This window comes from Chiloscyllium plagiosum, unplaced genomic scaffold (genome assembly GCF_037043375.1).
Source record: "Chiloscyllium plagiosum isolate Xiang-an unplaced genomic scaffold, Cpla_swu_hap1 HiC_scaffold_5, whole genome shotgun sequence".
In the NCBI taxonomy this organism is placed as follows: Eukaryota; Metazoa; Chordata; class Chondrichthyes; order Orectolobiformes; family Hemiscylliidae; genus Chiloscyllium; species Chiloscyllium plagiosum.
Genome location: NW_028270143.1, coordinates 2008597 through 2023179, shown reverse-complemented (window position 1 = coordinate 2023179; position 14583 = coordinate 2008597). Strand labels below are relative to the sequence as shown.

The following is a 14583-nucleotide window of genomic DNA, read 5'->3' as shown; positions in this document are numbered from 1 at the left end:
ATGCACATAATGTGTTTCAGGTGTAATTCAGTTCTCATTAGGGGACTGTTGTTTCATTGGCTGGTTATAGCCTGTGTGTTACTCTTTTCTCTCCTTTTTTTGTGAAAAGGATAATGTTAATTTTATGGTAGGGCTTAGCCCTTGGACATCTTTTTTTTTGTATATGTCTTCACTTTTTATTGGTGTTTTGACTGAGCCCTGTGGAAGACATACATTTTACCAGAGGAGCTGTTCCTGTGGGGAGGCCTAGCCCTGGGACTGGGCCTCTGAAGATTGAATACCTGTTGAGCACCTGGGAGTTGAGCACTTGCTGTATCCTGGAGTTTGGGTGAAGACCTTACCTTCAGGAGTGGATCAAACCCCTGTGAGTTAACTGTACCTGTACAATGTACTGTGTTCCTTTGAGTGGGCCTGGCTTTCCAAGGCTGGGCCAGGACTCCATGGAGACTGAACACCTGTATGCTGGGCATCTGCTGCCTTTGGGAGTGGACTCCACTTCTGACGATGCATGCCGTAAACTGGAGTGGACTCTGTTCCTGAGAATGGACTCTATATTTTTGAAGACTCTATAACTGGACTCTGTGTGTACCAGAAAGGACTCTGTGTGTTTTTTGATAATTAACCGTATTATGGTGTTTGTTGGGTCTATCACTTGCACTGTCTTGCGTATCCCTGGATCTGGCAGGCCTTGCTGTGAGCTGGGGAGCTCATGGGTTGTCCTGAAAGCTGTCACCCCGAGAGCCGGAGGGTGGGTAGGCCATCCTGTGAACCTGAAGGTTGGTAGGCTAACCTGATGCCAGTCATCCCGAGAGCCAGATGGTGGGTAGGCTGTTCTGAGCGCTGTCGTCCTGAGAAGAGGTAATCGGGACGGGCTGTCGTCGAGGTGGTCGAAAGGTGTCAGAGCAGCTGAGCACCAGAAGGTGCGTAAGGGCAGGCTGAGGTCCGGAAGGCTTGTGGGCTACACTGCACGCTGTCGTCCCAGGGAAGGGGATGGGCTAGCCTAGAGGTGGCCGGAAGGTGTGCCAGGATAGCCCACTGGCCAGACGGTGCATCAGGGTGGGTGAGAACTCAATGGTATGTAGGGGCAGACCGAGAGCCAGAAGGTGGGTAGCTGTCCTCAGCGCTGTCACCCCGGGCAGGTACCGGGGCGGGCTGTCCTAGAGGTGGTTGAAAGGTGTGTCAGGATGGACCGAGAACTGGAAGGGGCAAGGGGTGGACAGAGCTGGGAGGTGTATAGGGGCGGGCTGCCTTAGAGTGGTCGGAAGGTGGGAGGGACGGGGTCATGCTGGGTCTGTATTGTATGCACTGTTTATGTAACTGGATTAGCTTTTTATGTACAAATGTCATTTTTGCTGTCTTGTCATATGTGAATCTGAGATTTGGGGTTTGTCCTCATTTCCCTGTAAACTGGCTGAACGGTAGGGTTTGGGGCCTGGTTTTGCTGCTGCTCTTCCTTGTAAAATTGCTGTTGTATACATCTGTAAATGTTAACTGTTTTTGGTAAACTGTTTTGTAATTTGTTTAATTAAATAAAAAAACAGGGAAAAAAAGGAGATTCAGCGTCTCCTCAGTTTAGAGGACTGACTCTGTGCTGGCTGGTGTTCTAGTCAGTGTGTTACTGTGAGTTTCTGCTCCCCTTCTTTTTTGGAGGGGGGAACCGGATTCCTGAACTGGCTGAATTATTTAGCCAGTTTGTTAACTGGCATTCCTTTTCGTGAGGACTGAATGTTAAACTCCTGGTGCACATAATGTGTTTCAGGTGTAACTCAGTTCTCATTAGGAGATTGTTGTTTCACTGGCTGGTTATAGCCTGTGTGTTACTCTTTTTACCTTTTGAGAAAAGGACAATGTTAATTTGTGGTAGGGCTTAGCCCTTGGACTCTAGTTTCCTTTGTTTTATATATGTGTTCTCATCTGGTTTTGGTGTTTGGACTGAGTCCTTGAGGAAGACATACATTTTATCAGAGGAGCTGTTCCTGTGGGGAGGCCTAGCCCTGGGACTGGGCCTCTGAAGATTGAACACCTGTGTGTGTGCTGGGAGGTGAGCACTTGCTGTATCCTGGAGTTTGGGCGAAGACCTTGCCTTTGGGAGTGGATCAAACCCCTGTGAATTAACTGCACCTGAACAATGTACTGTGTTCCTGTGAGTGGGCCTGGCTTTCCAAGGCTAGGCCAGGAGTCTATGGAGGCTGGGCATCTGCTGCCAAACTCTGCAGTTTGGTGTGGACTCCATTTTGGACAATGCACCTCAAAAACTGGAGTGGACTCCATGCCTGGGAATGGACTCTATATTTTGAAGACTCTATTTGGACTGTGTACCAGAAAGGACTTTTTTTTTTGTTGTTGTTTGGTAATTAACTGTATTGTGTTGTTTGTTGGGTCTATCACCTGCACTGTCTTGAGTCTGTCAGGTCTTACTGTGAGCTGGGAAGCTCATGTGTTGTCCTAAAAGCTGTCACCCCCGAGAGCCGGAGGGTGGGTAGGCTATCCTGTGAACCTGAAGGTTGGTAGGCTGTCCTGAAAGCCAAGGGGTGGGTAGGCCACCCTGATGCCAGTTGCCCCAAGAGCCAGAAGGTGGTTAGGCTGTTCTGAGCGCTGTCGTCCTGAGAAGAGGTGGTCGGAAGGTGTGTCAGAGCAGCTGAGAGCCAGAAGGCGCGTAGGGGCAGGCTGAGATCCAGAAGGCTTGTGGGCTACCCTGCATGCTGTCGTCCCTGGGGAAGGGGACAGGCTTTCCTAGAGGTGGCCAGAAGGTGTGTCAGGGTAGCCCACTGGCCGGATGACGCATCTGGGTGGGTGAGAGCAGAAGGCGGGTAGCCGTCCTCTGCGCTGTTGCTCCAGGCAGGTTCTGGGGCGGGCTGTCCTAGAGGTGGTTGAAAGGTGCTGAGGGTGGTTAGTGATGCCGGAATGTGGGTGGGCCGTCCTGACTGCTGTCACCCCAGGCGGGTACTGGGGTGGGCTGTCCTAGAGGTGGTCGAAAGGTGTGTCAGGGCGGACTGAGAACTGGAAAGGGCATGGGATGGAAAGAGAGCTGGAAGGTGTATAGGGGTGGGCTGCCTTAGAGTGGCCGGAAGGTGGGAGGGATGGGGGCTTGCTGGGTCTATATTGCCTGCAATTTTTATGTAACAGGATTTTTCTTGTGTACAAGTCATTGTTACTGTCTTTTCATATTTGAAACTGGGATTTGGGGTTTGTCCTCATTTCTCTGTAAACTGGCTGAACGGTAGGGTTTGGGGCCTAGCTTTGCTGCTCCTTTCCCTTGTAAAATTGCTATTGTATGCAGCTGTAAATGTTGACTTTTTCTTTGTAAACTGTTTTGTAATTGCTTAATAAAATAAGAGTGTGAGATGCTGACTCTGAAGAGGCAGTACTCGAGTCAAGGACTTTTCACATGTAAATAAAAGGCATCTTGGTGATGGAAAACTGGCCTCTTTGGAGTTATTTCACTTTCATGTTCCTTCTCCCTGCTATGTTGATGGCGCTGGCAAGGCTGTCTTTGCTGTGTAGTCCTGAATGCATTTTCTCCTTGAAATAATGCATTTGCTGCCTGGCTTAATTGTAAGACCAGATCAGAACACATTCACCATCACCACTAGAGGGCTCTTGTGCCTCAGTGGTAATGATCTTCCCTTTTGGACTAGAAGATCCAAGTTCAAATTTCAGTTAGCTGGTGTTATGATTGATGAATTCAAATGAAGGGACTTAGGAAAAGGTCTCATGACAGTGCCATGTAACATCCCTACCTCTGAGCCTGAAAATCTGAGTTCAAGTTCTACCTCAGGATATAAAGGCCACACTCCCAAGCAGCTGGATTTAATTAAAACAGCTACATAATAGAAAATGTTTAGAGGGATATGGACCAAACACAGGCAAATGGGACTAGTTCAGTTCAAAAAAACCTGGTTGATATGGACGAGTTGAACCACAGGACCTGTTTCCATGGTGTATGCCTCTGACTTAACTAGGATCAAACTGCAAATCATTCAAAACTAATTCTGCCAACAGAATTTTCATCAAAGCATCTGCTCTACCTGGAACTCTACTTAATAACAGCAGGAGACTCTCAAGAAGACAGAACACCGTGGGGATGTTCTCAAAGTATTCCTGAAGCAGTGAAACAGACTTAAGAATTTATAGCAGATCTTGGTTTGTGATCAACCAAAGTGAAGAAGACTCATTCAGCAAGACACCGAGCACATCAAAAAAATTTGTCCAGAATTTGCAGAGATAAACAAAGCAGTATACTAATCACCAAACAACCCAACTGCCTAACCATTCAATCGTCACTTACTTACTAAGTACATAACATAGTCTGCAGATCATATATTGGACTTATCAGCCGTTTCTGAATCCCTCAAATAGGAGCAGAAGCAAGTTATCCTTGACTCTGAGGGAATTATATGAACGAGAGTTGTGATATATGGTTGTTTAGAACTGGAGAACCTTATCTAGTAGTGTCCCTCAGATATAGATACTCTCACAACAGTGCTATTCTTGATATGGGTGTGAAAGGCATATTTTGAACATTTGAAGTCACTATATTCTGCATTTTTTTTCTATTACCCTGATGCACTTATGGTATGATTTGTCTGGATAGCACGCAGAATAAGACTTTTCACTATCTCAGTACATGTGATAAAATAAAAGCAAAATCAACACAAGGGAAAATTGTGAACTGTGATAAAACTTCAAAAGGATGTTGGAAAAACAAATGGTTGGTTGTAGCAGTTGAAATTTAATGAAAGGTGAAGTTCTACATTTTGCTGAAAGATCAAGGGGAGAAAACATAATGGGTAAAATTCTAAAGGAGCTGCAAGAGAGATTGGGGTTATGTACTCAAATGTTCAGATAGTGCAGAAATGCACAGGATACTTTGCCTTAAAACTTGTCTTTTTAAAGACAACAAGTTAAACTGAATCTTTACACAGTGCTATGTCCAATTCTGGTCATTATTCATTAAGAAGAATGTGAAATCTTTAACGAGGATATAGAAAAGATTGACTGGAGGCGTGACCAGCAGTGCTGTAAGGATTGATGTTGGTTCCACTGCTTTTCATCATTTTATATAAATGCTTTGGATGTGAATAGAGGAGGTAAGGTTAGTTAGCTTGCAGATAACACCAAAATTGGTGATGTAGTGGACAGGTTATATTACAGTACAACAGGACCTTGATCAGATGGGCCCAATAGGCAGATGTAGTTTAATTTAGACAAACGTGAGATGCTGTATTTTGGTAGGGCAAATCAGGGCAGGACTTTTACACTTAATTATAAGGTCCTGGCAAGTGTTGCTGAACAAAGAGATCTCGGGGTGCAAGTTCACAGTTCCTTAAAAGTGGAGTTGCTGGTAGATAGAATAGTGAAAAAGGTGTTAGGTATGCTTGTCTTTGTTGGTATGTGCATTGACTATAGGAGTTGGGATGTCATGTTGTGGCTATATAGAATACTGATTTTGGAATATTGTGTGCAATTCTAGTCCCCTTCCTATTGGAAGGAGGTTGTGAAACTTTGAGAGTTCAGAAAAGATTTACAAGGGTGTTGTGAGGCTTAGAGGGTTTGAGCTGAGGGAGAGGCTGAATAGGCTGGGGCTGTTTTCCCTAGAGTATCAGAGGCTGAGGGGTGACTTTAAAGAGGTTTATAAAATCATAAGGTGCATATAAGGTTTATAGCCTATTTTCCCAGAATAGAAGAGTCCAAAACTAGTGGACATAGGTTTAAGGTGAGAGGGGAAAGATTTAAAAGGGGCTTAAGGGTAACTTTTTCATGCAGCAGGTGTTTCGTGTATGGAATGAGCTGCCAGAGGGAGTGGTGGCGGTTGGTACAATTACACCATTTAAAAGGCAGCTGGATGTGTACATGAATATGAAGGGTATAGAGGGATATGGGTCAAATGCTGGCAATATGGACTAGATACCTGGTTGGTATGGATGAGTTGGATTGAAGGGTCTGTTTCCATGCTGTATAATTCTATGACTGTATGAGAATGCCTCCATGGCTGAGGGATTTTGGTTACTTGGATTGGAGTAGTTACTTTTTAAGAGATAGTTCAAAGGAGGTGTACAAAATCATTTCAGTAGAATAGGCAGGAAGAAACTGTTCCAGGTGGTAAAGGACTCGGATACAGGACAATTAGAAGTTTAAAAAAAAACTGACAGGAGGTAAAATTTCCAAGTGGTTAGGGTTCACAAAGAACTGTCTGACTGTGTGGTGTAAACAGATTCAATTGTAGCATTCAAAAAGGAGCTGGATGATCATCTGGGAGAAAAGGTGACCCAGTTGCTCACATACAAAGTGGACGACGGGCCGATTAAGTTCTCACGAATTGAACATCCCGAGCGCCTCTCTCTCTCCCTCCCTCCCTGAGATTCTAATACGCTCTGAGAGGGGTTCCTGGGAAGAAAGGTGGCGAAAACCCTAACCTTCGGTTTCCTCCGCAGCATCGAGCGATGAATGCCGTCACTCTCCGACTCCGGATCATTTTTGAAAGCGAAGAGGGCGACGTCAGGCCGGAACGGCCCCGCCGATTGGTGGACGTGTCGGGCAGTGAAGACGGGGGGAGGTGATTGGAGGACGGCGGGGGGGCGGCCGGTTGTCAGTCGGTGGCAGTTTCCTCGCTCTCCTATTGTTTGTGGCCGGTGCGCGAGCGAGCGCGCGGTGGGGGGCGGCGGCGGGAGACTGCGAGCCCAAACCGTCTCAATATTGAAAGTCAACGGCTGTCTCGCTCCGGAGGTTCGTGGGGTTTCGAAACAAAACGCCGCGCTTAACGATGCTTCGTTTCAGTGTGAGGAGGCGGTAGCGGCAGTAGGATCTCAATACGGGCATTTTGTTTACGTGTTTGCAAGACCTCGGCCTGGAAGACGACGACGAAGAGCTCGGAGCGAGAAGAAAGCGGAGCCGCTTCCTCGCCGTCCTGCTCGGAGTCACCGGCCGGCCCGAGGTGGGAGTGCAAACCACTGAGGACCAGGAGAGCCGGCGCAGGCAGACAGACGGGAGGCCTCTCCTTGTGCGGGAGGAGCCGTCGCCGCCATCCTTTCTCTTCCTCCAGGATTTTTAAATAACTCGGCCTTTTAAACCGAGGGGGCCCTCCCGGAGCCGTCGAGAAACGGGTGGCAGGACGGGATCCATGTAACGGCCGAAGGCCTCGGAAGCACCGACGGTTTGGAGGAGTCGCCGAGCCCCCTCCCGGAGAGTGACGATACCCTTGTGAAGACCACAACCGCCAGATCCCCGAGCCGCAGCAAGCTAAGTGAATCCCCCGGGGTAGGGGGGAACGGGAACCTTCGCAAAGATGTCCAAAGGAGACGGAGAGTCCGGAGGCTTGACTTGGGTGGTAAGTGTGCACTGTGAGCAAAGGCATTTAATTGAGGAAGGGTTGGTTGGGTGGAGGTCGTGAGGAAAGCACCGTGGAGATCTCCCAGCCCTCAGGATTCACCGCTGCCGAGGCTGAGCCTGCACATCAGACCGGCGAGAGCGCTCAGTCTATAACATCTGGCTGGGATGGATGGAACAATTTGACAACACGGCTTTTGTTGTCTGGGTATTCTACTGTTTTCCAGAAAACAACTTCATAAATAGATAAAGTTTTTTTTGTGTGCCACATTCATCCTTTCACTGTGTCTGAGGATGTCTTTTATTTGATATCCACATTGTCTTGCTCTATTCCTGCTCTCAGTTAACTTTGGCAAGAGTGGAGGAAACCTAATTTCTTTGATGCTACTGAGAGCTTACAAACTACTGGAGGGAAGAACTAAACTTTCTAGCTGACTAAAGGATAAGCTGCAGCAAAAGAGAACAAGTTTAAAATCTAAAACAAAAGCAAACATTAATTACACTTTTCCTAGGTCTCTATAAGCAAAAGAGTTGAATTTTGAGACACTGAAGCAGCTTATACTTTAGTGTCTCAAAATTCAACCTTTTTGTTTATGGAGACTTAGGGAAAGTCTAATTAACGTTTGCTTTTATTTTAGATTTTAAACTTGTTCTCTTATGTTTCACCATGTTCTCTGTTCTACTTATTTAGGTGATGTACGCCTTGAATTATGCTATATATGAAACAGGGTGCTCCTTTTACCACATCTGTTTCTTTGGATTTTTCAATCCTTGTTTTATTACTTCACTTTAATGTACACAGCTGTATTCATTTTCATATACTCAGTGATTTGCTAGCTGACTTTTTATTAATGTAAATACAAATATTCCTTATTAGAAAAGTGGTTGTTGAGCCAATGATTGCAAGTTAGTAGTTATGAGAGGGTGTATTGTTGTCATTGGAAGATGCACTAACAACTACATTGAGGACAATGTTAATTTTCAAAAGCATAGTTTGTTGGGAAGGGTGGACAACTGGCAGGTGAAATTTGACACAAGTGTGAAATTATTTATTTCATTTGAATGAGAGGAAGTGATCTAAAACAGTGCTGTAATACTTGGAATGCAGGAGCAGAGGGACCTGTGGATATATGTCTATAAATCATTGAACGTGAAAGACCAAATTAAGATAGTAATTTAATTAAACATATGGGATCCTCAGCTTTCATAAGTAGTGGTATAGATTTCAAAAATAAGGAAGTTATGATCATTTTTGTAAAATACTGGTTCAGTCTCAATTGGAGTATTACTTCCAGTTCTCAGTCACTTATTAGAAATAATGTGAAGGGAGTGTGCAGAAAACATTCACAGGGATGGAGGACTTCAGTTATGTAGGTGGGAGAACAGCCTCAGCTTCTCAAATCTTCGAGAAGAGAAGCTTGAGCTGAAATTTGATAGAGATGTTCCACGTCATAAGGGGTCTAGACAATGTAGATATTAAGAAACTGTTCCTATTGGTAGAAGGAACACGAGGACTCTGGTAAATGGAGTGGTGATCCAAGGAATAAGTATTTTATTCAGACAGTGATTAGGACCTGTAATGTACTGTGCTTGACAGTATGATGGAGGCTGATTTACTTCTGTCTTTCAAAGGAAATTCTCTGAAGAAAGAAAATGTACACATTTACAGGGAAAAGGCAACAGAGAAGAACTAGTCGGGTTGGTGTTGCAAGAGCTGGCACAGACATGCCAAACTGGTTACCAGCGTGGAAAGAAAACATTGTGATAATGATATTGCCATGTAGACAGTACCCAATGCTTCTTTAATTCCAGTTGTTTATTGTGACAGCATAACTAGTCACAAAATTGACTTAAATAAGGGAATGGAAAGGGTCCATTGTACCCTTAAGGTGGCTGCACAGGTGGATAGACTGGTCAAGAACGCATATGGTATGCTTGTCTTCATCAGATGGGGTGTCGACTATAAAAGCTGGCAGGTCACGTTAAAATTATACAAGACTTTGGTTTGGCCACATTTAGAATACTGTGTAGAGTTCTGGCTGCCACATTGCCAAAAGACTTTGGAGAGGGTGCAAAGAAGGTTTACGAGGATGTTACCTGGTATGGAAGATGTTAGCTATGAAGAGAGGTTGAGTAGGTTAGGATTATTTTCATTCGACAAAAGGAGATTTGGAGGGGGGGAAACCTGATTGAGGTCTACAAAATCATAAAGGGTATAGGCAGGGTAGATAGAGATAAACTTTTTCCCAGGGTGAAAGATTCAATAACGAGAGGTCACGTGTTCAAGGTGAGGGGTGGAAAGTTTGAGGGGGATATACTTTACATGGGGTGGTAGGTGCCTGGAACACATTGCCAGCAGAGGCAGGCACGGTAGATTCATTTAAGATGTGTCTGGTCAGATACATGAGTAGGTGGGGAGTAGAGGGATACAGATGCTTAGGAATTGGGTAATAGGTTTGGACAGTGGATTTGGATCGGCCGAAGTGCCTGTTCCTGGGCTGTAAATTTTCTGTGTTCTCTGTTCTTTGAAAGGAGCGCAGTATCTATTTGGATGAATGCTGCTTGGATTGTGGAACAATCTGAAGTAGAAATGTCACTACCTGTATTGGGCAGATGCCTTAGAGAGTATGCATTGTGCATCTTAATTGCTTAAAGTTCTGAATGGACTAAATACTTAAACATGTAGTTATGATCTAGCATTAGAACTGTTTCTGATTTCAGCTTAGTAATTTGAAGAATTGAATCGAATCAAATAACTTAGGTGATTTGTGGGCTAGCATGAGCAAAAGTGAGCGTGGAACTGCGTGAAGTAGCTGGTTCACTGATGTCTTTGGGGAATTTATTCAAACTGGTGTAGTCTACACATGACGTGTCGATTATATTTACTGGACATTGAATAATAGGCCAGTTCACTTAGATTTTTGCAAAAATGAATAGAAAGTAAAATGTGTGCTATTGCCATTGTTATTTGGATTACAAAAATAAGATATTCTGGATGTCTAATGATTTGATTTTATTGTACCACGATACAGTGAAAAGATTTGTGTGCTATCCAGGCAAATCAGAAGTATATCAGGATATTTAGAACTGAATGCAGAATATAGTTTTATAGCTACAGACAAGGTGCAGAGAACGATCAACTTTAATATGGGAGATCTGATCAAAAATCTGATGTGGTGAAGAAGCTGTTCTTTAATCTGTTGTTGTGTTTTATACCTTCTATATCCTCCGCCTAACAGGAAGGTGGACGAGGATAAAAACTGGTGGGAGGGGTATTTGATTATGTTGGCTGCTTTTCCAAGGCAGTATGAAGTAAGTCAATGAATGGAAGGTTAGTTTGTGTGATGGACTGGATTACGTACGCAACTCCCAATAATTTCATGCAGTTTTGGGCAAGCAGTTGCTATGCCAAACTGTGATATATCCGGATAGCATGCTTTCTGTGGTGGACTGATAAAGATTGGTAAGGGTTATTGTGGACATGCTAAATTTCCTTAACCTTCTGAGGAAGTGGAAGCATTGGTACACTTTCTTGACCGTAGCGTTGATGTATATGGACCAGGACAGCTTGTTGGTGATATTTACTCTTAAGAAACTGAAGCTCTCGACCATCTCCACCTCAGTGAGAATGTGTCTAGGGTATAAGCAGGGCAGGGAAAGAGTGAAGTTCTGAGTTTTGTGAAACAAGAAATTCAGCTGAGCATGACTCAGATCAGATAAGAATTTACAGTTAACAATTGGGTGCTGGAGGCAAGGGTAATGAGTTAATAAGGTGAAAAAGCAGTCATTATGTCGAGCCATTTAACAATATTGGAAGCATTCAGTATGCAAGGTCAGCTAACAAGGGGAAGAGTATCCATTGTATGCATCCAGTTAACAAGGTTAAGAGCATTCATTGTATAACAGTAAAGGGCTTGGTCTCTGCTATTGATACTCCTTGATTGTAATGGTCACCCAAGTAATACATATGTTGCCTTATCTGGACGCTCCTTCCTGTAAAATGACTATATAATTCATTGAGAAACTGCTATTCCAGAGAAGACTGAACTCATGTTTCTGTGCACATGGGCGGCTGTTCTCTCTCCATCCCAGGCCTAGGATAAAGATGAAACGTTTTGCTTCGACTGAGAGGGGGAAAACGGGAGGACATCAGTCCATTGATACAGACGGGTGTGCCATCTCTTCTACTTATAATCTGCATCTGCCCTGAATTTGAGTCTGTGTGGGTTGTGACGGTAGGTGAATTGTAGTGGATCAAGGCAGTCTGGGAGGCTGGAGTTGATGTATGCCATTACTGATGTCTTGAAACACTTCATAATGGATGTCGGAGCCACTAGGCTGTAGTCCTTAAGGTATGCTGCCTGATTTTTCTTTGGCATCAGGATGGTGATGGTCTTGCAGCAGGTGAGAAACTCATTGGCTTAAGGAGAGGTTAAAGATGTCTGCAAATATTCCCTCCAGCTGGCTCCCGTGGGATTTGGGTGCACAGCCGTGGATTCCATCCGGGCCAATTGTTTTCTGTGGGTTCAGTCTCAAGAAGGCCAATTTGATGTCAGTGGTGGTGACTGCAGATACAGCTGCACCTGAAGCTGTCAGAGCAGGTAACATTATTTCACTGAACTTCTGTTAAAATGAGCAGCAAATATATTGAGCTCAATGGGGAGGGATGCATTGTTTTCAGAGATTCTGCTTGACTTTGCTTTGTAGCATGTTTTATGTAGCATGTCAACCTTGCTACAGATGACATGTGATATTGTCTCTTGGTGTCCCTGATAACTTTGCAAAGGTCGTATCTAGATTTCCTGTTTAGGTCAGGGTCACTTGAGTTGTACGCTTCAGACTTGGAATTCAGTAGGGAGTGGATCTTCTGGTTGGGAAACACTCTGATTAATTTCTTTGGAGCAGAATCCTCTGTGCACTTGCTTTTGAAGCCTGTGTCAGTAGTGGCATACTCATTTAGGTTGGCTGCTGAGTTCTTGAATATGCAGTCACGTAGGAGGTCATACATTACTTTAGACCAACACTGTATGACTTTCTATTCTGGATCCTCTTGCTTCCGTTTCTGCTTGTAAGCTGGGCGAGGAGCTCAGCCTTGTGGTTTGATTTTTCCAAAATGCGGGCAGGGGATGGAGCATTAAGTGTCTTGATTGTGTAGCAATGGTCAAAGATGTGTGGGTCTCTGGTGGGTCAGGAAACATATTTCCTGATGTTTGTCTGAGTTGATGACGTGAAAAATGTTTTTTTCAGAAATAGGTTGAAAAGATCTCTGGGTGGGTGGTGGTAAAGTAAATGGTTTTAGAGTCTGGAATACAGGGAGAACTGGCCATTTGGATACAAAACTGGCTCAAAGGTAGAAGACAGAGGGTGGTGGTGGAAGGTTGTTTTTCAGACTGGAGGCCTGTGACCAGTGGAGTGCCACAAGGATCGGTGCTGGATCCTCTACTTTTCTTCATTTATATAAATGATTTGGATGTGAGCATAAGAGATATAGTTAGTAAGTTTGCAGATGACACCAAAATTGGAGGTGTAGTGGACAGCAAAGAAGGTTACCTCAGATTACAACTGGTGGGCCAATGGGCAGATGGAGTTTAATTCAGATAAATGCGAGGTGGTGCATTTTGGGAAAGCAAATCTTAGCAGGACTTATGCACTTAATGGTAAGGTCCTAGGGAGTGTTGGTTTTGAAATGGTTACGTCCTATGGAATTTATAAGATTGCTGCTGAAATCAGCTCAGATTTTCACAGCAATGCAAAATACCTATTGGATAAAGATCAGTTGGTAGAAGCACACATCCATCAAGTAAGGAAACTTAGTGGAACAATTAATGAAACTTCTACATGTTTAATTATTGCTGTTTTCACCGTTTCAAGTTCTCTGGCATTGAAATCATTCACGAATTGCTTTCACAGTATAAAATACATAATTTTCTATATTTGGTGCAAAATTAACTGTTTAAAAAAAATGTTTAAAGCAGGACTACGATCCCAAGCACTATAACACTTGAACACCAGTCTTCAGAGCTTTGCAACTTGCTGTGCTGTTTCCCACATTGAGAGTCTCTGGTTGGCAGACAGCGCTGCAGGAATAGAAAAACAATGAAAGAAAATGAGCTTTGGGATATCTTTACCTCTTAATTATATTTTATTTAATTCATTCATTCTTGGGATGTGAGCAAGACTCGCTTATTGCCGACCCCAGTTTCCCTTGAGAAAGTGGTAGTGAGTTGCCTTCTTGGTCCACTGCAGTCTATTTACTGTTGGTAGACACTCAATATTGTTGAGCTGCAAGTTCCTGAATTGTGACTGGAGGTACCGCAGGAGCAGTGGTATATTTCCTGGATGGTGCATTTACTTAAAGAAGCACTTATTGGTGGTGTCCCCATGTATCTACTCCCTTCGATGGCAATGGTTGTATTTGTAAGGTATTGTGTAAGAAATCTTTGAATTTCTGCAGTGTATCTTGTAGATATGAACAGCAGGAGTGTGTACTAATGACTAGTCCAGTTTAGTTTCTAGTCAGTGCTACCCCCAGGCTGTTAATGATGAGGGATTCAGTGAGGTGATGCCATTAAATGTGGATAAATTATCTCATTTGAGATGGTCATTGCCTAGCACTTGTGTAGGGTGAATGTTATTTGACATATCAGTTCAAACTTGAATATTGTTGAGGTCTTACTGTATTTTGGTATGGGTTGCTTCAGTATCTGAACAGTTGTCTGTGGTGCTGAATATTGTGTAGGTCATCAGTGAATATCTCCACTTCTGACATTATGATGGAGGAGATGCCATTGAAACATTTGAAGATGATTGTGGTCAGGACATTACCTTGAAGAACTCTTGCAGAGATGTCCCAGAGTTGTGATGATTCCAGGTTTTGAATCATAGAATTCCTACAGTGTGGAAACAGGCCCTTTAGCCCAGCAAGTCCACACTGACCCTCAGAGTATCCGACCCTAACCCATTCCCCATTACTCTACATTTGCCTTTGACTAATGCACATAACCTACACAGTTGCCTGAGGCTGGAATCGAACCCTGGCCCCTGGTGCTATGAAACAGCAGTGTTAACCACAGAGTGACCATGCCACCTTTCTGACTCTCATTTGTTATAGCTGGATATTCTTCTACAAAGAAAAGTTATCTGCATTATGTTTGATGTGTAAACTATTGTAAGTAAGACCCATTTTCCCAGAATGTCTCAAAAATATTTGGCAAATAGAATCCCATATCCTGTGGCTCCATGAGATCTTGTGCTCTA

At 44.0% G+C, this 14583-nt stretch overlaps 1 protein-coding gene across 1 annotated transcript in view; it reads left to right on the top strand.

The window, feature by feature from the left end:
* The first annotated feature begins 6613 nt into the window (after nucleotides 1-6613).
* The window catches only part of LOC122549657 (DNA topoisomerase 2-beta-like), a 148289-nt gene continuing 140319 nt past the window's right edge, over nucleotides 6614-14583 (top strand). The window contains exon 1 of the mRNA XM_043689461.2: nucleotides 6614-7327. Coding sequence (XP_043545396.1) covers nucleotides 7286-7327 — 42 coding nt within the window. The 5' untranslated portion in view covers nucleotides 6614-7285. The remainder of the gene's footprint in view (nucleotides 7328-14583) is intronic.